This window comes from Thunnus thynnus, chromosome 8, assembly GCF_963924715.1.
Source record: "Thunnus thynnus chromosome 8, fThuThy2.1, whole genome shotgun sequence".
Taxonomy (NCBI): Eukaryota; Metazoa; Chordata; class Actinopteri; order Scombriformes; family Scombridae; genus Thunnus; species Thunnus thynnus.
The window spans coordinates 8,205,767-8,228,449 of NC_089524.1; the positions used below are offsets into that span (position 1 = coordinate 8,205,767).

General features: G+C 39.1%; 1 protein-coding gene across 3 annotated transcripts in view; it reads left to right on the plus strand.

Annotated features, from left to right (window-relative positions):
• bcar3 (BCAR3 adaptor protein, NSP family member) overlaps positions 1 to 22,195 on the plus strand; it is an 82,295-nt gene extending 60,100 nt beyond the window's left edge. For all 3 annotated transcript variants that reach the window (XM_067596326.1, XM_067596327.1, XM_067596328.1), the window contains 13 exons: positions 7,904 to 8,032; positions 9,438 to 9,563; positions 10,296 to 10,412; positions 10,853 to 11,088; positions 12,332 to 12,432; positions 13,490 to 13,624; positions 13,965 to 14,192; positions 15,133 to 15,764; positions 16,424 to 16,539; positions 18,289 to 18,460; positions 19,113 to 19,224; positions 20,491 to 20,694; positions 20,805 to 22,195. In XM_067596326.1, coding sequence (XP_067452427.1) covers positions 7,904 to 8,032; positions 9,438 to 9,563; positions 10,296 to 10,412; positions 10,853 to 11,088; positions 12,332 to 12,432; positions 13,490 to 13,624; positions 13,965 to 14,192; positions 15,133 to 15,764; positions 16,424 to 16,539; positions 18,289 to 18,460; positions 19,113 to 19,224; positions 20,491 to 20,694; positions 20,805 to 20,983 — 2,487 coding nt within the window. In that variant the 3' untranslated portion in view covers positions 20,984 to 22,195. The remainder of the gene's footprint in view (positions 1 to 7,903; positions 8,033 to 9,437; positions 9,564 to 10,295; positions 10,413 to 10,852; positions 11,089 to 12,331; positions 12,433 to 13,489; positions 13,625 to 13,964; positions 14,193 to 15,132; positions 15,765 to 16,423; positions 16,540 to 18,288; positions 18,461 to 19,112; positions 19,225 to 20,490; positions 20,695 to 20,804) is intronic.
• Positions 22,196 to 22,683: the final 488 nt, after the last annotated feature.

Consider the following 22,683-nt stretch of genomic DNA (forward strand, 5'->3'; position numbering starts at 1 on the left):
ACAGACATTTCAACAAGTATCATAAAGTGCCACACGTGATGAAATCTTCACATATGTAATTTTGGATTTCAAATACGATTTTAAAGACACTTAATTGGACTGAAAATGAGACTGAATGGTTGTGAAACTGAACTAAAAATAAGAAAACAAAACTGGGAAATTTTCACCAACATGCATACCTTATTTCCAACCTAAAAGTGATGTAACATGCATTAATACATCACCTCTGGTAAGACATGCCTGTAAACTGTTTTTAAAATCCCTGCAGTGACATCACAGATTGGGAGGAGACAAAAGTGCAACTAAAACTTTAAGAGCATGTACAGTACATGCTGTGACACCAAGTTTTATTTTGGATTGACTCTTAAAAAAAATTGCAATTCAAGCAGGAAAGATTTTTTTTTTCTCTGTGGGATTCTTGTAGTTTTATTTTTATTTTTAACCATTTGTTGGTATAATGACTCATACTCACATATTTCTTGGTTTTCCATTAACATGATTTAAATCGAGCCTCTTCTTCTAACCAGCGTTACAGCATGTTCCTGCGTTATACTTCAGCCAGTTTACAGGCTGTTTGTTATTTTCCATCCCGCACATTCTCATATTAAAGTGCTGATGTTGGACGTAAACTGTTGGTCAGAAGCGTCATCAAAGAATCTCAGGTTCAGTGCTTCCCCTCAGCTCTCACATCATAATACACGGGACAAGGAGGATTTGGGCAAGACAAGGATTACTCTGTTCACTAGTGTGTGTGTGTTTGTGCATGTGTACACGTGTGTGTGGGATGATGTGGACTCAGAGTTGTAATGCTAAAAGGTTATTTGTCTTCCACCTAACTGAACTCAAAGGGACAAGCAGCTTACAGAGTTTTCCGCTGCTCCTGATTGGTGACCGTTAGCTAAGACTGGATTGTCACAGCAACAAAAAGACCCGGTTTTGAACTCGTGCATCATCTCTACTGTATACACACAAACCTTTCAAGAGTTAATATTCTTGTGTAAAATCCAGGAAATCCAAAGAAAATCCAATCACAGTTGAAATCCTTTTGAACAATGCCCTTTGTGTTGTTTTTTTTTGTTGGTCTAAAAACTGCTGCACTTTAATGCTTAGTAAGATTTTTTTTTACGGCACGTCAGCTTTCTTAGATAGTGGAGCCCAGTGACCTGTCCAGTGGTCCTGCCCTCAATTTGAACCCATTTTATTCATCTTCAGCTGAACATCAATATTAATATGCTTGTGCCTGTGGACTAATGTGTGCGTTGTTATCAATCTTAGAGCCATACAGAAAATCTTACAGCTCAGTTACCACACAGTGAAAATAAAAATGTTACATTTCTTGGTCAGGTGGATTGATGCACCAGAGTTATCAGCTCTTTTGCATCCATGTAGGGCTGCAACTAATGATTATTTTTATTGTCAATTAATCTGTTGATTATTTTTTTTTAGTTGTTTGGTCTATAAAACGGTGAAAAATGTAGATCACTGTCTCTCGAAGCCCAAGACGACGTTAGTCCACAATTCAAATATATCGAGTTTACTGTCATAGAAACCATAAAATATTCACATTTGAGAAGCTGGAACCATAGAATTTGTACATTTTATTCTTAAAGAATGACTCCAAATGATTAATCGATTATCAAAATAGTTGATGATTAATCTACTGTAATAGTTGGCAACTAATTGATTTAATTAAGCTCTACATCCACACTCCCTGTTTAGGACGGTGCAATAAATGGCTACTTACACTCACAATAGAATTTACGATTAAAAAAAAGAGTTATCTCATCAAAGACAGCTGTTGTTGAGGTCATTTATATGTGATTCAAAGTCCTTTTTTTCAAACTCCTCTTAAAAGTTAAAAACAACATTAGCAGGCTGATACTAGTGTGTCAGAGAGTAAGTTCTCAAAGAAATCAAATCTTGAACACAATGGAAAAATACCACACCATAAAAGAAAAACAACAGCAATGTCTCATATTATTGCCGTCAAGTAACGTTTTTATCTTTGTAAAACTATACAATTAAGTTAAAAAATGCATTTTTGTTTAGCTAAACATAAGATTTTTTTTACCAAGTAACTGCAAAGTTGTATGAACATATTCCACACTGATTGTAAAATCTACAAAAAGTAACTACAACCATCAGATAAATGTAAGAAAGTAAAAAGTACAATATTTTCCTTTTAAAGCACACTCTAGTAGAGGTAAAGTGCAAAGTCAAAATGAAAATACTCCTTATAAGTACCTAAAAATCTACACAAATTCAGTACTTGAGGAAAACTACGTATTCTCCGCCTCTAGTACTCCAGCTAACACTAACCTTCACATCTGATCTGCATTCACAGCGAGTCTATGAGTCATCCTCAGTGTGACAGGATCACAGGACGATGACAGTCAAAGAGAAACCGTCTTCATCTCGTCACAGTGATTTTTAGATAAACTGGTTCCGCAGTTCGTTTGCATTGTGGCTAAATGTCACCGGAGATATTTCACCTTTTAAATAAAGTCATTCATCTATGAAGGTGTCTTCACTTTACGGCTCAATCTGGAAGCCGTAAACTTGTGTAATCTGTAAGCATGAAAACAAGATGCAGAGAAGGAGAGGAAAGGAAATAAGGAGGCGGGAAAGCTGCTTTAAACCAGGTCACTACAGTCCACTTTACTCTTACTGCTGTGTTGTGGTCCACACACACACACACACACACAGGCTGGTACAGTATAAATGCAGCTGCTCTCTGACGATGACATCATATTGCAGGGTCTTATTAAAGGCCAGCTTGTAAAAACACTCCCATCAACCATCAACCATCCACCATCTCCTCTTATTTCTCCTTCTCTCTTCCTTCCATCTCTCCCCCTTCACTCCACTTTCCCTCTCATCTGTTTCTCTCTCTCTCCGTGCTCTTCCACTCCTCTGTTTCTCATTCTTAACGTACATGTTAATCTATCTCCTCCCTCTGTTTAAATCTCTATTCATCCCTCCTTCCATACATCCTTGTCTTCTCTACAGCCCCCCCCCCCTCCTCCCCTCTCCTCTGTTCATCCGCCCTGTTGGCAGTGTGACTGCAAATGTTATTACTGCTCACAGATGTGACTATAATCGATGTTTTGAAAAAGATAAAGAAATTAATAGATACAATTTCATGTCCATATTTCACCGGAGCTGCAACACAAGCCAAATACGATAAGATTAATACCAACCAGCAGCTCTTATGTTTTCAGTTTATCCAGTCCGGCACGTGTCAGTTTAGATTTGTTGTGTAACGCCGGTGCAACAGGAAAAGCAGCGCGGCGGTGGGTGTTGCATGCTGATTTTAACTGGGGTGTAAAGAGGATCAGACGAATAATGAAAAGCAAAACAAAAAGTGAAACAAAATGTAAACAGAATAAAGGAGATTTAAAGTTGAACAATATGGGAGCTGTCATGCTAGCTGCTAGCTAGGCTGTCAAAATTCAGGTTTGCGGGATGTATTCAGACCAAACAGGGCGGACACATTGGTTGATTGACAGGTGATAATCACTAAGAAAACATGTCAAATCCAAAATATGACAAAAATAATCTATTTATTGACAATGTGTTAAGATATTATTGTGTCTTTTGTGTCTAAAACCCTGGTAATTCAACTTGTGTTTATTAATTACAGAACAGTAACTCACAAAGAGTGTGTAGTTCCTGTTCTACATACAGTATATCTTTTTTTTTAAATTGAATTAAATTTTGCTTATTGGTTTCCCCAATATTGTTAATGGTTGTATAAAATTATATTCAGTAGGGGGGCAGCATTGAATGTTTATAGCACCCAGAGGGAGGCATGAATCACTGGTTGTAGATTATGTTCTAATCTTCATGATTCAAGTGTGTTGAGTCAAGAAATATACAACTATCAGCATGTAGCAAACACGCAAAGGCACAGCATGTTTTGTTTTTCGCTGATTTTCACCAGCAGTATTCACATTTGATTGGATTAGTTTAGTACGTATGAATGGTTTAATTAATTTTCACCCAGGTTTTATGTCCCTATGCTTTAGAAATATCTCTCAGTTCCTGCTACACTTTTAATCAAATTTGCACTTGTTATAGTGTTTTGTTTTGTTTTTTTTAAAATAATAATAATAATGAGATCTGGTATGGTTAAACTATATGGCTTTTGATTATATTGTACATAGAGTCTGATTCCATATAGCGAAATCAATGCAGCCGCAGGACTGAATGACAGCTCAATTCCACTTCCCCTAGTACTTTCCACTGCAGTACCAACACACGCACGCACACACCGAAACACACACAGTCATATGACACAAGTCACACCATGCTGGTTCGTGTCTCTGCTTCAAACTAGAAACAAACAAAATTGGTACGCAAGCATTGTGACGCCAAGGCCCGTTGTGTTCTGTGCTGTTGTGTTGTTTTTCTGTGAAGAAGCTGTAATAGGATACGTTGATTTCCTGTCATGTATGGAGACGTGGAGACTGAGGGCAGAGGGGTCTATTCTAATGACTTTAGAGAAGGAGATGGGAACAGAAGAAAAAGAGAGGTAGAGAAGCCACAGAGGGAGAGAGAGAGAGAGAGAGAGAGAGAGAGCTATAGAGATGAAAGGATGCGCAAGGTTTCAGTTTCATGGAGATGCTTATAGATATATTTCCAATTTCATGCACATGGCTCAATAATTCCCTTTTAGTCTGTGTGTGTGTGTGTGTGTGTGTGTGTGTGTGAGCTCATATCAGGACTCTTGTAGCTCACTGCAAGCCGACCATCTGCCACCATCTCACTTTCATCCAAACAGGTTTGGATCAAAGTCTTCTTCAGAGAGCTCCTCCATGTTGATCCTCCCAGTCTTCAAGGGTTTAGTTATTCAGTGTCTTCAGGCAGTGTTTTTTTAAAGGTCTCTTTAAACCAAGAAGCTGATTTTTAGCAACCTGAAGACACTGGGAGCAGCATGTGATCCTGCCCCCAGTGTCTTCAAGTTGCTGCATCATAGCAAGTATCACATCATTGTAAAAACATGCACCTAGTGACTGCAGCAGGACCTTCCTCCAGTTTTTGTTGAACTGTTAGGAGCACAGCGCTGGGCTGTTGAATACATTTATTATTGCTGCTGTGCAAACATATAATATCACACATAAATCAGTATTTCTTGTTCATTACAATGTAATCAGGCAATGTGGTTGGATGAGAGACATCAGTATTAGCATGAGCAACATCTTTCCATATTAACATGTAGCATGTATTAACACTCAAAGGAACGACAAAAACGGCCTTTGTTAAGCTGCATTAATCACTTTTTGACAGAGCAAGTTTTTCATGTTTTTTTTCACTATTATGTCAGCAAACAAAACTTAACATCTCACAGAAACAGAACAACTTGGGTATCAATTTTCAGTCCTTTTTCGTTGCTATCTTTTGAATTCTTCTTTACTCTTGGTTTAGTTTGCCAATTAATCTGCAAACTCACCTCTAGATGCCACTAAATCCTACACGCTGCACCTTTAAAACTATTAACAATAGTTTCACTATGCATGCGATGTCATTACACGTGCATGACCATGTTTTTGTGTCTAAGCCAGAACGGCTTGTGCAGCATGACAGTTGATGCGGTAAGCACACAAAAGGACACTGACTGTTTTTTCTTGGCAGAGAACCAATATAAGTACAGATCAAAACAAACCCCAAAGGAGCTTCAGTTTGGAGGTATTGTGCTTGTTCACAAGTATTGACTGCACAGTTTCCTGCAGCACGGGAATAGGGTAGAAATACTCTTTACAGTCAAAGGTACCATGAACGATCAGGAAATCCAAACAGTATTGATAGTGTGTGTCTCAGCAGTGGGAATATTTCTACACAGACAAGGACAACTGTCTGTTAGAGGTCAGCGATAAAGAAAACAAAATATGGCTGGATTGTAGAGGATACATTCTTCAGTATGGCTGCATTGTCTTCAAGAGGATATTTAAAGAACATAAAAACAGAAGTATGATATCTGTTACTGATATCTGTGTATTCATTCAGCCCATTAGCTGTGTGTGTGTGTGAGGGTGTGTGTGTGTGTGTGTGTGTGTGTGTGTGTGTGTGTGTTTATGTACGTCAGGTGAGGGTGTGTATGGAGGCAGGTCCGGGCAGTTCGTTGGGTCATGATGATGACATCACGCTAGGAGGCACTGGGTGGAGAGCCAAAGGAGGGAGGGTTAAAGAGAGGAAAATCACTGAGGAGACAGGCGGAGAGAGAGAGAGAGAGAGAGAGAGAGAGGCAGTGAGTGTGTGAGCGTGTTGCTTGAGAGAAAGTTTGAGAGAAGACTTGTGTGTGTTTTGAAAAGGGTTGAATTATAGAGACAAAAACCAACATGTGTGTGTGTGTGTGAGTTTCAATGTGTTGGCTATGAAGTGTGTGTTTCAGGAAGAGAGAAAGAGGGAGCTATGCAGAGACCCAGCAGCTGTCATGTAAGTGTGTGTGTGTGTGTGTGGGGTATGTGTGTGTGTGTGTGTGTGTGTGTATCATGGTGCAGGTGGTTGTGCTGACTCGGCAGCCTGTCATGTTATTACCAGATCTTTCTGTCCTTCACTGTTCGATCTTCTAAACTTTCACTGATCAATCATTTCGTCATCTGTCAAGCGTCTGAATAAGAATAACTTGAATCTGTCTGTTTTCACATCTCAACTGTCTTGTTATTCTAGATTTTATGTTTCCAGTGACCTTCGATCAACATTGTTCTATAATAGGGTGGGAAGGTGAAGGGTGTGTGTGTGTGTTCTGGTACATCAAATTACTGCTTTTAAATCTTGACTTAAGTCTCATCTTTTTAGCCAAGCTGCTTTCTCTTCTCTATATTAAGTGTCCTTGTGTCATGTGAAAATCAAATTTATTATTGTACAGATCATAAAGCCCTCTGAAGCAAATTTGTGGTTATAGGCAATATAAATAAATTGACTTGATTTGACTTCATCTTCTTAAAAAGGCCTCATGTTTTTTAAGAAGACATGTGATTCTGGGATCTTACAAAAACACTTTGTCAGTCAAAACGGCTACAACTTAAATCCAATCTGAGAAGTCGTCCTTGGAAACTGAAGGCACTTTAAAAAAAAAAGTACTTGTCAATCACCGTCTTAACTTGTGAGGCAGCTGGATGCACAAGATCACACGAGAATCCTCATGGGACACTGATTGAGTTATAGTAGTAGTAGTGGTTGCGATAAAAAAACATTGCATTTACATTATTGATATTGCTAAAATCTCATAAAAAAAGACGTGTTTAAAAATATGTATCCTGAGCATTGTTGCATTATGACTGAGCTCCACATTAAGTGCTGTTGTTGCAGCTACAACCTGTGGGTTCGCAAGGTAAATCTTAGGGGTCGCAAAATGATTAACAGGATAGAAAAGCAGAAAAAAGGGGCATATTTCTGCTACACTATATTTTTTTGTCCTCATAATCTCCACAATTTACCTATTCAGACCTGTAAAAACTATTCAAATAAAACTAGGACATAAATAATCTGGTCGGTGACAGATGCAACTGCTGAGGAGTCATTTTACATAATCACATCAACTGCCCTTATTTCCTCTGTCTGTACCTCATCTCTTCTTTTACCTTTAACTCTTTTTCTATTCACATGCTTCTTCTTTTTACTTCTCTGATCTCAAGGGAACAATATTTTTCATCGCCGTGTCTGTGCTTTTGAGCTTTGGATTCATTATTGTTTATTTTAGCGAGAAACCTGATAGTAAAGCTTTACCGCTCTGATGTTTGCAACAGCTAAAATTCACTTGTCTACATAGGAAACATTTATAACATTAGCTGCCATCAACGCTACGGATGGATGACTGAAAACACTGAGGTCTGTTTCTGCGTGTTTTCCCACAGACGTCTGTCACAGTAGTGAGTTCTCCTTCTGTGTTTTTTTATTGCAGTTCTCCAGAGATCAGTTCATCCTGGACTGTCCTTCAGAGAAGCTCCGCAGAGAGCTGGAGGAAGAACTGAAGATGAACTGCGAGGAGCCCAGAAGCCACGCATGGTACCACGGAGCGATACCCAGACAGGTAAAACACATGTATGCGCACACATAAATCTGAGTCATGAGTCCCCTCCCTTTTTAAAAGCCTGGTTAAAAACTTGTTGAACCAGATCACCTATTATTAAACTGCCACACTGCACACACAGCGCTCATAGGAAGATTATAGCTTAAATAGTGGCCTCAGCAGCAGAGCTCGGGTTGTAACATTGGGTAAGTGTATAAAAAGACTCTTTCTTTATGGTGTGTGTGTATGTATATGTGTATATATATGTGTGTGTGTGTGTGTAAGAGAGAGAGAGAGAGAGAGAGAGAGAGATTGTTAGCTCCCTCTGAAAGCTCGCTCTGAGATGTAATCGTTTTTAATAAGCTGCTTCCTTTGGTTAAACTAAACTACCATTATATACTATACAAACACTTGCTTAATTAAAGTCTGTAATTGTGTGTGTGCATGTGTGTGTGCATGTGTGTGTGACTGAGAGAGAGAGAGAGAGAGAGAGAGAGAGAGAGAGAGAGAGCTACAGTAAATGGAAATAAAAATAAGATTTTCAGCCTTTTTGTTACTTGTTAAACCAAAACGTAGTTCTAATTTCTGAATGAAACATTGAAGCTCATGTCTTTGAATTTTTTTGCATTGCCCTGCTTTTAATTGTGTATTGATTCAGTGGAGTGTAATCTAATATTGATCATCTGTTCCTATTTAATAAGAGCTAGAAGTTAATGAAGACAGAGTTTTGCATCTAGACTTTTAAAAGCTTTTATGTTTGCATGTACTGTAGGTCTTTCATTATCAACTAATCTGCCCATAATTTTCTCAGTTAATTGATAAATAGTTTTGTCTATACAACGTTAAAAAGTGTTCAAATTGCTTGTTTCATCTAACCAACAGTCCAAAACTAATATTAAGTTTAGAATCATATATGGCAAGAAAGTTTGGCATTTACTAATCTTAATATTAATCTTAAATCAAGGTCCTCTTACTATGTTTTTCTGGAGCTTTCAGCTGCATCTTCTAGAGATAGCTCAGTTGTCACTTTAAGTATGAAACGTGAGGTCATGTGGTGTGGTTAAAATGTCTGGAAAAATCTAGTAAGTGGATGTTGAGTTAAGATTTCTTCAATCTGCACTGCAGATGAGTTGAAGAATTAGTCAAAGAGCTGGTTTTCCATGTAAAAGTCAAAGTATAAATCAAAGTAAATCCACTGGAAGATTTTCTCGCTGGACAAACGAGAGGTTGAGGTTTTAAATATCTTCATATCTTACGTAAACATTGCAGACTAGCAGGCACTGAGCTCATAAAGAAGGTAACAGTACAACAGCGTACCATTGTTAGATTTAATTAAATGTTAGTACTGTAAACAAGCACCGTGTGCCTGCGTGTGTATCTGTGTGTGTGTGTGCGTTCCCACATGTAACCCTCTGTATTGTTCCAGGTTGCAGAAAACTTGGTGCAGCGGGATGGAGATTTCCTGATCCGTGATTCGCTGTCCAGTCCAGGAAGTTATGTTCTGACTTCCCAGTGGAGAAATGCTGCTCAGCACTTTAAAATCAACAAGAAGGTAAGACTATATATGTAATAATAGAAAACTAACACTTTAATGTTCACAAAGTTATACCACTACCTCGCAAGAATATTATTTTATATGACTTTTAGTTAATAATGAAAAGGCTCATTGAAATAAAAAGATCTTTTTCCAAGAGTGTCCTCGCCAGTCGTGCTGTTGTAAAATAATAAATAAAATTACAGTAACAATCCTATAAAAGTTCAAATCCTATAAACAACCTACTGTGGCGCCTAAGAGACAACCGAAAACACTGGAAGAACGGCGCCATGACACGCCTCATTTGTTAATATTGTTTTACTAATATCATCAAATCAAAGCTACAGAACTTTAAGTGACTTTCAACCACTAGAGGTCACAAACATTTGAGGGCATCCTGTCAATGAACCTGGCAAACAATGCCTGAACACCAGCAAATAGGTCCACTATTTGCTGGTGTTCAGGCATTGTTTGGTCCATCAACTCCTGCTGAGAGCAGCTGTCCTCAGTTTTATATGAAACAGCCTCAATCAATATAAAACAAGAAACTGAAAGCTGCAGACTGTGTTGATTCTCAGTGTATAAATGGAGTTATAATCTGAAGATTTCTCAAGGTCACAATAGCAGATTTGTTTTTTATTTACACTTAAAACTAATTTAATCGTAGACACAAAAAGTGTATTATTGCAGCTGCACCTACAGTAACATATAAACTAATAAACGACTCAATTCGTCCCGTCTCTCCTTCAGGTGGTGATGTTGAACGAAGCCTACTCCAGAGTCGAGTACCGACTGGAAAGAGAAGGTTTTGACAGTGTCCCTGCGCTTATAAGATACTACGTCGGCAACAGAAAACCCGTCTCTCAGGTGGGTTCAGTCAAGATTTTATAGGTAACCTGTTCCTACAGGGAAAAATCTGCAGATGTGTTTTATTAGAGCTGGTTTCTCAGTGGTCAGTAATATATAGATAGTTTTGTTTTTGGGTTTTTTTGCAGCTTATTGTTCATGGCTTAATTTGCTAACAGCATTGGTAAATGTTTGTTTTTCCCTGATTCAAACACATTCTATTAACATAACTTTGTGTTTGGGTTTAAAATAATTATTACTCAGTCATTAAAATTAGTCTGTGGAAGGAATATGATTGGACAGAATTATTGTACATCTTTCCTGCTGATTTGTGCCTCAACTCAGAGAGTGTACAGTTCTTGAATTTTCTACTTAACGTACTTTTACCATCCCAGAGAAAATCTGGTTCAGTTTGCTGTTTGTTTTATCTCTTTTTTTCTATTTGTTTATTCATATTTCAGGTGGTAGGAGCCATTATCTTCCAGCCAATTAACCGCGGGCTGCCGCTCCGCTGCTTGGAAGAGAAGTACGGACTGTCCGGTAATCACAGAGAGACGGGGCTGATGGAGCAGGAGAAGCGGAGTCAGAAGCGTCTCAGCCTCAACATCACCAACGGACACACGCACGACAGCACACACGCCGTGCACGACGGCACACACTGCCAAGACAACGGCATGAGCCGAGGCAACCAGCTCAGGTTTGTACAGAACAAACGTGCTGATTACCAACAAAACACTAATATTTGTCAGTAATCAGCTGAGTAATACGTGTTTGTTGTTTGTAGACGATCACGTATTGATAGATTTGACAAAAACTATGTCAAAGACCATCGTACTTCTCAGCTTCGAGCACCACGAGCCCATTACTGAAAGTGGGTGGTGTGCTACACACCACATACAATGTTGTCTGCTATATTTAAAAAATGGAGACCCACTTTCACCCACTCCTCTCTTTGTTTCCCTCACACACTCTCTGAAAGACTTAAATCAAGCCCTTAAATCCCTCCATGCTTTTAAGCTTTTAACTTACAGCCTGGAGCTGTTTACATCCATCACCCAGGCAACAGGCTGTATATATGACATGTTCCATATGTAGCGTAAATCCTCTATAAATAAAGACACAGTGTATGACTTTGGTATATGATAAGGACCAGAAGTGTGTAATTTTACGCTGCTTAGGAGTGCATGGAGCATAATGTATGGAGTCCATATCTGTCTGAGTTAAGAGACAGAGCGGGAGCACGGAAAAGATAAATATATGGTCTGGAGTATAACAGGAAAAAGACAAGAGACGGGTGGAAGAGAGAGAAAAAGCTTTGGAACAACAAAAAAAAGAGCGGATAAAGGAAAAGTGACTTTGTTTTTCTTTCTTTCTATAGTAGTATGTGCATTTTATTCTAAATTGACAAAAACACAAAGCTAACATATCACCGTATAAAGCTGGTATGGTGAACGTGGCAAACAGTTGCCTCTTTACACATCCAGTAGATACAGAGCAACACTAGTATTCATTTGGAGTTGAGTCTCTGATCAACTGGTGAATCTAAGTCAAATATTCACAAATATCTGTCTCTTTAGCTTCTAAATTTTCCACCATGTTCACCAACTAGTTGCCAACTTTGTTTGTGTGCTGTTTGGTGCCGAGCAGGTAGTGCACAGTGGCTTTTTAGAGCTTTTTCTTTAAAAACAGATGCCTGCTGCGGCTGTAAATTACGCTGATTAGAGCGTTGAGACAGATCCTGGGAAACTAAAATAATGAGCTGAAAGACTCTATAAAGTTCTGTAGTCAGATGATGATCATTTTCTTTCATACTGAAGTTGTCGTGTCATCCACTATTAATATTATAGCTGATTCAAAATGTGATAGTTTATTTCTTCTCTGCATATGTTTATACATATGTGTGTTTATTTATGTGAGTTTTTGACATCCATCACACACAGGTTGAAGGATCGCTGTGGCAGCCAACCAGCAAGTCTCAATCACACCCAGGAGAGGCGACGCCCGCTCAAAGCGCACCAATCGGAAAGCTTCCTACCGCTTGGTAAGTAAGATTCTTAAGACTATGGGATGTTTCAAATGAAGCACTGGAAGGATTGTCTAAAAGTGTTTAAAACCTCGATTCTGACATCAGAATCAGGTGAGCTGCATCCAACTATTTTTTTTAGGCGAGCTGTGCGCAAAGTGAGAAGGCTGGCAGGGTTTTTTCATTCCTCACACAACTATTTCCATCACTTTGTGTGATCAAGGTGCTCTTGGTGAGTGCAGCAGCAAGAGCACCTTGACCAGAGACTGTCCAAAGTCTGCACTGTTTGCCCTCTAATTTGTTTGAAGTTTAGTATTATTTTATTATGCTGCTGCGCTGGTGACAGCCAGCTGCAGCCTGAGGCATTATGTTTTTGGGTTGTCCATCTGTCGGTCTGTACCATTCTTGTGAACGCAATATCTCAGGAACACCTGGAGGGAGTTTCTTCAAATTTGGCACAAACATCAAGTTGGACTCAAGGATGAATTGATTAGAATTTGGTGGTCAAAGGTCAAAGTGACCTCACAAAACACATTTTTTGGCCATAACTCAAGAATTTATACACTAATTATGACAAAGTTTCACACAAATGTCTAATAGGAGAAAATGATGAAGTGATGACATCTTATAAATGCTTTTCTGGACATTATTCAACGCTATAACTCTGGAACAGAAGGGGAGATTGTGACCATATTTCACATTTGGTCTTATACTGAATGACACTACTCTTGAGCGCCCACCTTGAAACTGTGGTGATCGTTTTATTAAATTCCTTCGAAGTTTTGAACAGACATAGATGTAAACTGCAACTTGACTGGTTGGCGGAGGCGATATTTCTAGTTTTATTTATTTATTGATTATTGTTCTTTATATGTTTTTTTAATAAATGATTCTAACTTATATGATAAGATCCGAAAAACCAAAAGAGTTTTCTCCATTTTATACTCAAAATCTTTTCTTCTCTCATCATCTCCTTTTTTATATCCCTTCATTTATTCTTTTTTTTCCTTTATTCTATATTCTCTATTTCTGTAATAATCTTAGCTCTCCTCTCTGTTTCTTCTTCACCCTCCAGGGTCCAAATCGCAGCCCCAGCAGCCTCCTGACCCTCTCCTTCAGAGCTCTAGCCCCAAGTCTCCGGTGTTTCGGACGGGCAGTGAGCCTGTACTGAGCCCGTCTTTCCCACGGAGATGTGTAGAGCCTTTGGCAGGTCAGTGCATGTTGTAGAAAATAAAATCCATTTTTACACGCATCTGATTAAGAACACAGCTGCACTTAGTCATGTACAGCAGGTGTAAGCCCTCTTTTTATTTACTCCTACTGTTGTTTGCATGTGAAAAGGAAATTAAATTTAACCCGGCGCTCATGTGCTATCACCTGCTGTGATTCAAATTTGTTATCAGAAAGTAAATAAAAGACAGATTGCGGCTTCTACTGTTCACTGTCACAGAAAGAGATAAGAAATGTCTTAAACACAGCAAAGCTTTTAATATCAACTGATAAATTAAAAGGTTATGTGACGATGTTATGTATTGTTTGTGCGTCTCCAGGTCAGGCCATCCGGGGTTCTGACAGCCAGCTGTGTCCTAAACCGCCACCCAAACCCAGTAAGGTGCCTATGGGTCGACTGCCTCGCTCCCCCGGTCTTCAGCCCCTGCTTCCCCCCTCCAGCTCCTCCAACCACCCCACAGACCCCTCCTCCACCTCCTCCAGCCTCACCGCACCTCCTCTGGACTCCATGTCTATGGAAACACTCGGTAGTACGTGGAGGAGTGGAGGTAATTACTCTAATGCTGTTTTTTATTTGTCATGAAATGTTTCCACCTATAATTTATCAGGAAATATTGATTCTGGCAGGTGCACACAGCCACTTTCATCATCATCAAATCAACAAATTATTATTGGTCTTAATATATTAACTACTATAAAATTATGAAAATTATCTGCCACTACAGACAAGCTTTTTACATTGTGTGCCAGCAGATTAGTTTTGGCAGTAATGCTGCATTAATGCAACATCAGCAGAAATGTGTTTAATGTTACGTGTAGCAGTTTAACAAGTGAAACCAGATACAAACAAACTTTGTTTAACTCCCCTTTCAATTAAATGAATTCATCAACAAAACCATTAACAACATTGCACAGACTCAAGCTCATGTACACAGTTCAAATTTAAATATTCAACAGCATATTAAGAATAAGCAGCACAACAGTCACACAGTTTGCAGTTCACTCAGTAATCTGAGGAAAGCGAAGGAGTTCAGGGTCCATATTGCAGTGTGGAAAAACTATTTCTGAAATGTTTTTTCTTGGTGGACAGTGATTTATAGACCTTCCAAGAGGAGAATTACAATGTGCCAACATGTCTCAATCAATCTGTAGTTGATACTGATTCCAAAGAAACATTATAAATTGATTTGGCTAAAGAATATTTCACCTCATGTCCTTTAGCCTTTATTTTCATTTTAAGAAGTTATTAAATCAGCTCAACTGGAGCGTCTCTTAATAAATAACATCTGTGCTCATATCCTAATTAAAGGACTTTATTATTATAATTATTATTTTTTATATTAGTGTGAATTTGTGACATCTGTTCAGGGACTAATATTTATTACTGTACGCTCTCCCTCTTAAATAAACCAATAAATAAAAAGTAAAGTAAATGCATCTTTATATACTGTGATTTTGAAGTAAATGGATGTGATTGTTATTTCACAGCCACCACAGTTCCTCCGGTCCCTCCAGTGAAGCCTCTGAAGTTCCAGCATCAGCTCCTCCCCGCAGACTCACACAGTTCTGTAGTTTCACCTGCTGAACTGGCTTATTATCCTGATTCAGATGCAATAACAGGACGGACTGAACACCTGCAGCCGAGCCCTGCGGACCTGAGGTCCCGCAGCCCGCTGGAGTGGGAGGAACCGAATTCACCGAACTCCATCACAGACGGCGGCCTCGAACTTCAGCCGGCGCTCTGCAGCTACGTGGAGAGACTGAGGAGAGAAGGGGAGGGAGGGAGAGAGGAGGAGGTGGAGGTGGGAGGGCGGAGAGGGCTGGACAGAAGCTCCTACCATCATGCCATCGCAGCCTTAGAAAACACCAGCGAGGAAGAGGAGGAGGACGCAGGGAGGGAGGTGGAGGAGCAGCAGCAGCAGCAGCGGGGCAAGAGGAGCAGTTTCCAGCGGCCGGTGGTGGAGACGGAGTCGGTGTTCCAGCCGGCGGAGTTCGGCTCTCGGCTTCTGCCGCCGGAGAACAAACCGCTGGAGATGGTGGTGCTGAAGAGGGCGAAGGAGCTGCTGCTCAGCCACAACCACCACAGTATCGCCAGACACCTGCTGATGGCCGACTGCCAGGTACACACGAGAGTCAGACAAAACAAAACTTTTGGCAAATATATATTTTATATTATGATAAATACATTAATTAATAATGCAGTTATACATGTTAGTTTCTCACTTTGCAACAAACCATCAAATCTGCAGCTGTAAATGTTAATTTAAGTGGTCAACTGGTTCACTGGTTCCAATCAACTAAAGTGGAAGTTGTCATTAATAACTCATAAAAGACTTGTAAATCAGTAAATTATTGATCAATCATTAATAAAACCATTGACTCAGCCTTATAAAATCTTAAGATAGGGTGCCTTATTAGAAAAAGGGTGCTGCTAATTTCTATTTTAGACAATCATGCACAGGTGTTGAGGAAATTCAAGAGACACCAGATGCACAAAGACACTTGTCTAATTTGGAAGTAAACATGTTTACTGCTGCTGTTATACACACATCCTCTGTGTGTCTGTGTCACAAAATTAGATTTCTGTTCAGAAGCTGATGTTACTGCTGCCGTGAAATGATCCTCATGATGCAGGACAATCAATCGGAAAGAAAACAACCCTGAACCAAACAAACCATTAACACACACACACACACGCTAGAACAAGAGAGGAAAATAGAAACACTAAATGTAATTGACCGCTATTTTAACGTCCACTTGTAAAACTGTTTTCCTCCAGGTTGCGAGGATACTCGGAGTGTCTCCAGAGCTAAAAGGTCAGATGGGCGTCGCCTCCGGTCTGGAGCTGGTGACCTTGCCACATGGTCGACAGCTGAGGCTGGACCTGATGGAAAGGTACATATAAACATATATACATACATACAAAAGCACAAATGTTAGAACACAGATACAGAGTGAGAGGAAGAAACTGAACTTCTTACTTTTTAGTGATGTGTGCTTGTGAAGCATGAGGTCATCAATGATTTCCAGGAAGTTTAAGCCCTCTAAAGATTTACACACATAAAGCTCTCAGTACATACTTAAAGGAATAGTTTGACATTTTGTGAAATTCACTTATTAGCTTTGTTGCCAAGAGAAGTTTGATATACCTCTGCCTCTCTCTCTGTGTGTGTGTGCTATATATGAACCTAACACCAGTAGCTGATTATCTTAGCTTAGCATAAAGACAGAAAGCAGAGCTTGCTTCTGTCCAAATGTAAAAAAATCAGCTCACCAGCACCATCAAATAGTTACAGCACATAATCATAAAATTACAAACTGTTACGTTTGATACAGGCGACTTATATCATGCTAATTAATGAGCTTTAGAGGTGCTGGTAGGCAGATTTTTTTAAAACTTTGGACGGACCAAGGCTACTTGTTTCCCCCTGTTTCCAGTCTTTATGCTAAGCTAAGCTAACTGTATCTTCATATTTACCTTACAGACATGAGAGTGGTATCAGTCCTCTCATTTAACTCTCAGCAAGAAACTGAAAAAGCATGTTTCCCAAAATGTCAACCTGTTCCTTTAAGTTTAACCCAGTGGCTCCCAACATGGGGTTCAGGAACCCCCGAATGGCCCCAAAATGAATCTGAGCGGCCACAAGACAGCTAAAGGGATAAAGAAGTAAAAAATATATCTCTGTTTCACAAAATTGGGTTTATTTTTGCTGACTTTTCTGTAATTTTGGCTTTTTTTATATGAAATACTGGGTACTTTCAGCACACCAGATCTTTAAAAATCCTTCATATGAAACAATCCAAGAAGGAAAAAGTCAGTTTGGTTAAACCAGAGGTTTTCAAAGTGTGAGGCACGCCTCTCTTGGGGGGCGTGGGAGTGGTGGTGGAGGGAGAGAGACGTACTGGCGTTCTAAAAAACAAGTTGTTTGGCTGCTCGTCAGGTCAGCAGATGGAGCTGCAACAGTAGCTATGACACATAGCACATGGAGGCAATTAAGGAACTTAAAAACCTTAAGTGCCAAACTCCTTCTCAGGGTCATAACTCTGTCAAATCTGAACACAGACATGATTCAGTGTGACTTGCACTTTCAGAGGATATTATCACCAATGTCAATCATAATAAATGTCCCTAAATCTGTTTAGAAATAAAAAAAAGACACTCCTTATAACACCAGAACTTGCTTGAATCATCACATTTTTAAGTTTTCTCCATTATCAAAGTAATCCAGTGATAGATGTCTGTATATCCATGGGTATATTGTAAACAGGAAGTAATTTGGCATAATTTTAAAGCCAAAACAGGGCTCAAATTGTAGGATGGGGGCCCGAACCTGTGATGAGAGTAGAAATTAATTTATTTTAAGGGGTCACAAGCCAATACTGGTTTAACTGAAGCTTGCACCAAACTGCAAACTGAGGTGACGTCAGTAGTGATTCATACCTGCTGGTTGATTGTACTGTCTGTCTGGTAAACACAGAAGCCGTCCTGTACTGAAAATAAATTCCCCCTGCAGACAGAGACTTCAACCAGACAGCTACTGAAAGATCAGATTAGAAACAGAGTGAAGCAAAAAGCAAAACAGACACGAGCGCTACGGTGCCATCAGGTGGTGTTGATAATCCACCTCTCCCTCCGTCTCCTAGGCACCACACCATGGCGATAGGCGTCGCCGTGGATATTCTGGGGTGCACGGGCAGCGTGGAGGAGCGGGCGTCCACGTTAAACCGCATCATCCTCGTCGCGTTGGAGCTGAAGGACACGGTGGGCGACCTGTTCGCTTTCACGGCCTTGATGAAAGCTCTGGACCTGCCGCAGGTAACACACACACACACACACACACAAACACACACACACACACACACACACACAAACCAACAAAACACAAAAGCAGAGGTAACAAAACACAAACATAAATGCAAAAGTAAACAAATGACCATTTATTCACTCAGAGAAGATTTGAGGTAATTAGTGATAGAAACACAAAATGTGTTCATGTTATTAATGTTATTATATGAACAATAAATAACATAAAATAACATGGTCAATGATTGATTTACAGCCTTTAATAGTCCACCAGACGTATTTCAGCACTACTGTGTCTTCATCAGAGTCAAAATGGATGAAGACATGAGGCAAATTCATACAGTAACAGTCAATATTTTGGACATATTTTCTTATTGAAGTGAATGGGAAGGTGTGTCCAAACTGACTGGTACTGTATATAGTCAACATAGAATAGGTGTGCATTATTCATCAATTGTGAACATGATTAACTTCTCATTCCCTCATAAGCCTGTTTGGTTGAAAGCTTAAAACCTAACAGCAGCTATTAAAAAAAACTCGCCCACTACTCGAACAATTTCTTACACTCAGGACTCATATTTGACCATTTCAGCCCATCTAATGAAAAAATTACAAAAGTTAAAAACATTTGAGACTCAGCTGATGTTCGTTCTTCACTGTTCAGATCAGCCGTTTGGAGGAAACGTGGACAGCTCTGCGAAGGAACTACACACAGACCGCCATCAGCTACGAGAAAACCCTCAAACCTTTCTACAAGAATCTCTATGAGGGCACAGGTACGCAAACACACACACACACACTGATCTGTCTGTTTACTGCTGCTGTTATACACACATCCTCCGTGTGTCTGTGTCACAGAAACTGATGTTACTGCTGCTGTAAAAATGATCCTCATGACACAGACACATTACAGTCATATCTTAATGCCCGATAATACATTACAACTGGTATTAACATGTGATCTGTATCTGGATACATTATTTGGATAACAGCATCCAATCTAGAGGCCTTTCCGTTTACACCAGGTATTAATAAGCCTTCTCGTTATCTGGAAGCAATAACTGGACATTACGTCATTCTTTCTTAAATTCATTAGATTTCCTGTTCTTTCTTCAGAATGTGATCACAGCAAATGTGGTTTATCTGATCGCAATGTGTTCTGCAAGCATTTACACTTTGTATTAACATGTGGATCTTCTTATCCAGATAAGATATTCAGATACAGATCAAATGTAAATGAGGTATAAATCAGATCACATGTTAAAGTTACATCACTTCAACATCTTGACCCCAAGAGGAGCAGCTGATTGTTGTGAAAAAGAGTAAGAAACAAATTGTCAAAGAGCCAAAAATATGCGAAAATCAGGCTGAAATTGAATCAGTTCAGTCAGTCAGATCTTCATTTTTCTGAAGTCAAACATGAGATTTATGTGAATTTGTGTGTATTTTGGTCAACAATAAAGAAACAAGGAGGTTGTGGAGCACCTGACCTGTCCTGCTGCTCGTTATTTGGCAGTTACAGGTTCATATTATAGACATCCTGTGAAATACATGAAAATACATTAATCGTTTCTTAATCTACAGTCTGCTCACAATCTTTGATATAAATTTGAGGGCACAGATCTAAGACTAAACTAAACTAAGACTAAACTTTCCATATTTCATACATTTTTTTAAATACATTAAGTTTTTTTAAAAATAAATTAAGTGTTTAAACCTGTTAATCGTTAATGTAAAAGCAGACTTGCGATCATAGGCAACATTTAGGGTTTAATTTTGGTTGTTTTGAAGTTACTTTTATTGTAGTTGATTCTCAGTATGAAAAGTTTAAGAAGCCTGAAAGATCTACAGTGCAATTAAAGGTTTTATTTTCTGCTAATGAACTAAGATGTTGGTCTAGAGTGCTGATTTGTTTACTCTTGTATGATTTTTTAGTGATAACATCCTAATAAAACAGTCTATTATCCCAAAAATACAATAATGAAAGTTTTTAATTTTTAAATAGCAACTAAAAATATTTACCTTCCTTCATCCTCCTGCAGCTTCCTCCCCCGCGGTGGTCTGCGTCCCCCTCCTGCTGCCTCTCCTCACTTTGATGGAGCGTCCGTCAATCACACCTGAGGGGGCGGAGCTCTGGGAGACCAGCGACCAGGGCTGTGACATCATGCTGCGCCACCTAGAGGCTGCACGCGACGTAGCACACAACGCAACGAGCTACACAGTGAACGCACAGAAGATCTTACAAGGTAAAAATAAGTTACTGTATATTTTTTGAAGAGTAAATAGAAACTGAAGATATCAATCTTTTTTTTTTTCCATTATGACTAAATCATTTTGTGTGTGTTTGTGCGTTCAGGTTTCCAGTGTGATCAAGACCTGCTGGAGGTGTTTAAGACGGACTTTCAGCTGCGGCTGCTGTGGGGAAGCCGCGGAGCTTCAGTCAACCAATCAGATCGCTACAGCAAATTCAACCTCATCCTCACTGCGTTGTCACGGAAACTGGAGCCCCCGCCCAAAACGCAAACCTTGATTTGACTTCAACAAACTGAGCGAACGACAAACATACGGACAAATCCAGCAAAACAGAGACTCGAGTTTGACAGATTGATGGTGTTTGGTCTTCCAGTTAAACAGATTAAAGTAACATCTGGTGGATCAGACACCAGGTATGAGAAAGGGAAGATGAGATAAAACCCTCCCTGCAGCGACTAAATAGAAAAGCTGTGGTCAGAGAATGATCTGTTGTCTGAAGTAGCGGATACGACTCAATATCAAACTTTGAATAAAGACTCTCCTGCAGCCGAGGCCGCCGCTAAGAAACCGCTGAACCCGGCAGCGTCTCATCTTATTGTTCTGGACAAAGTGCTGTTTGGTGCAAGATGTAGCTTTCTCACTCAGTAAGATAACAATCAAACATCAATTTAAGGAGAATTCTTTCTGTTTCTCCAGCGCTCATAGCATCACTGTCCAGTTACAGTTTAAACCTACAAAACGTCACATCTTCAGGAACTAAGAAAAACAGCCTTAAGCACTGTTGCAGAGTTCAACATAACATAGTTTCAACGTTGAATATAACTTCAGACTCTGAGACAAGTGCACTCCAAAAAATGTTTGTTTAGAGAATAAGAAATCACCCCCATGCATGTTGGAGAGGTACTATCCTCTGTTACCACAGTAAACAATAATGTACAATAGAAACATTTGATCAGAAGGATTATTTAACACAACATGTGTTTAACTTGGTGAAAGTGCATTTTTGAGATCATTCGCTCAGCTTTGAAATGCGTTTATGAGCCTGAGATCCTGCTAAATTCATGAAGGAGCGTGTAATCCTTAAATTTATCCCATAATATAAAAATCACCAAAGGTGGACATATTCACTGGACAGTGACAAATGATGTTTAGACATCATTTCCACTGAGTAGAACTAAATTGGACTCACGAGTTTCCATCGCTGAGATCAGGAGACGCAGCAGCCGCAGGTCACAAACGGAAACTCAAAAATAATGTTAAACATGCAGCTTTGTCTCAACTAAACTAGCATTATATATTAGTGTGAGAACAAAACAGACAAGAGAGACTTTTAAGGGAAACCCGCAGAGTAAGATGCACTTGTTTTTATAATTGTATCATTGACATTCCAGTTAATGTTGTGAAAAGATCAAGTTAAAGTGTCAGGTGTCTTTTTAAAGGCCTCAGTAGCTCTGATTCCTGAGTGTAAGTCAAAGTCAACAAAGTCAGAGAATAGTTTGAAAGAAGAAGGAAAAATCATTTTCTAGATAGAAATAATAACTATTCAACAGAAGTCATGAATAATTGAGGTGTCGGCCTCTTCTTCTGGTCGGGAAACATTTAAATCTCTTTGACCTTTGATACAAAACCACCTGATCAGATTGTTGCAGGTTTAACAAGTGAAAAACACCAGTTAATATAGAATATATATATATATATATATATATATATATATATATATATATATATATATATATATATATATATATATATATATATATATATATATATATATATATATATATATATATATATATATATATATATATATATATATATATATATAATAATACCAAGGTTCCCTGAGACATTTTCTGGGTGAGATCCGTTTTCCCCCCAAAAATCTGCAGAGAACAGAGATTATTTACACAGGAGCAGCTGATTAATAGCAGCTTTATCTGTGTAAATGTAGATAAAAGTGTTTGTACAGAAACACGACAGAA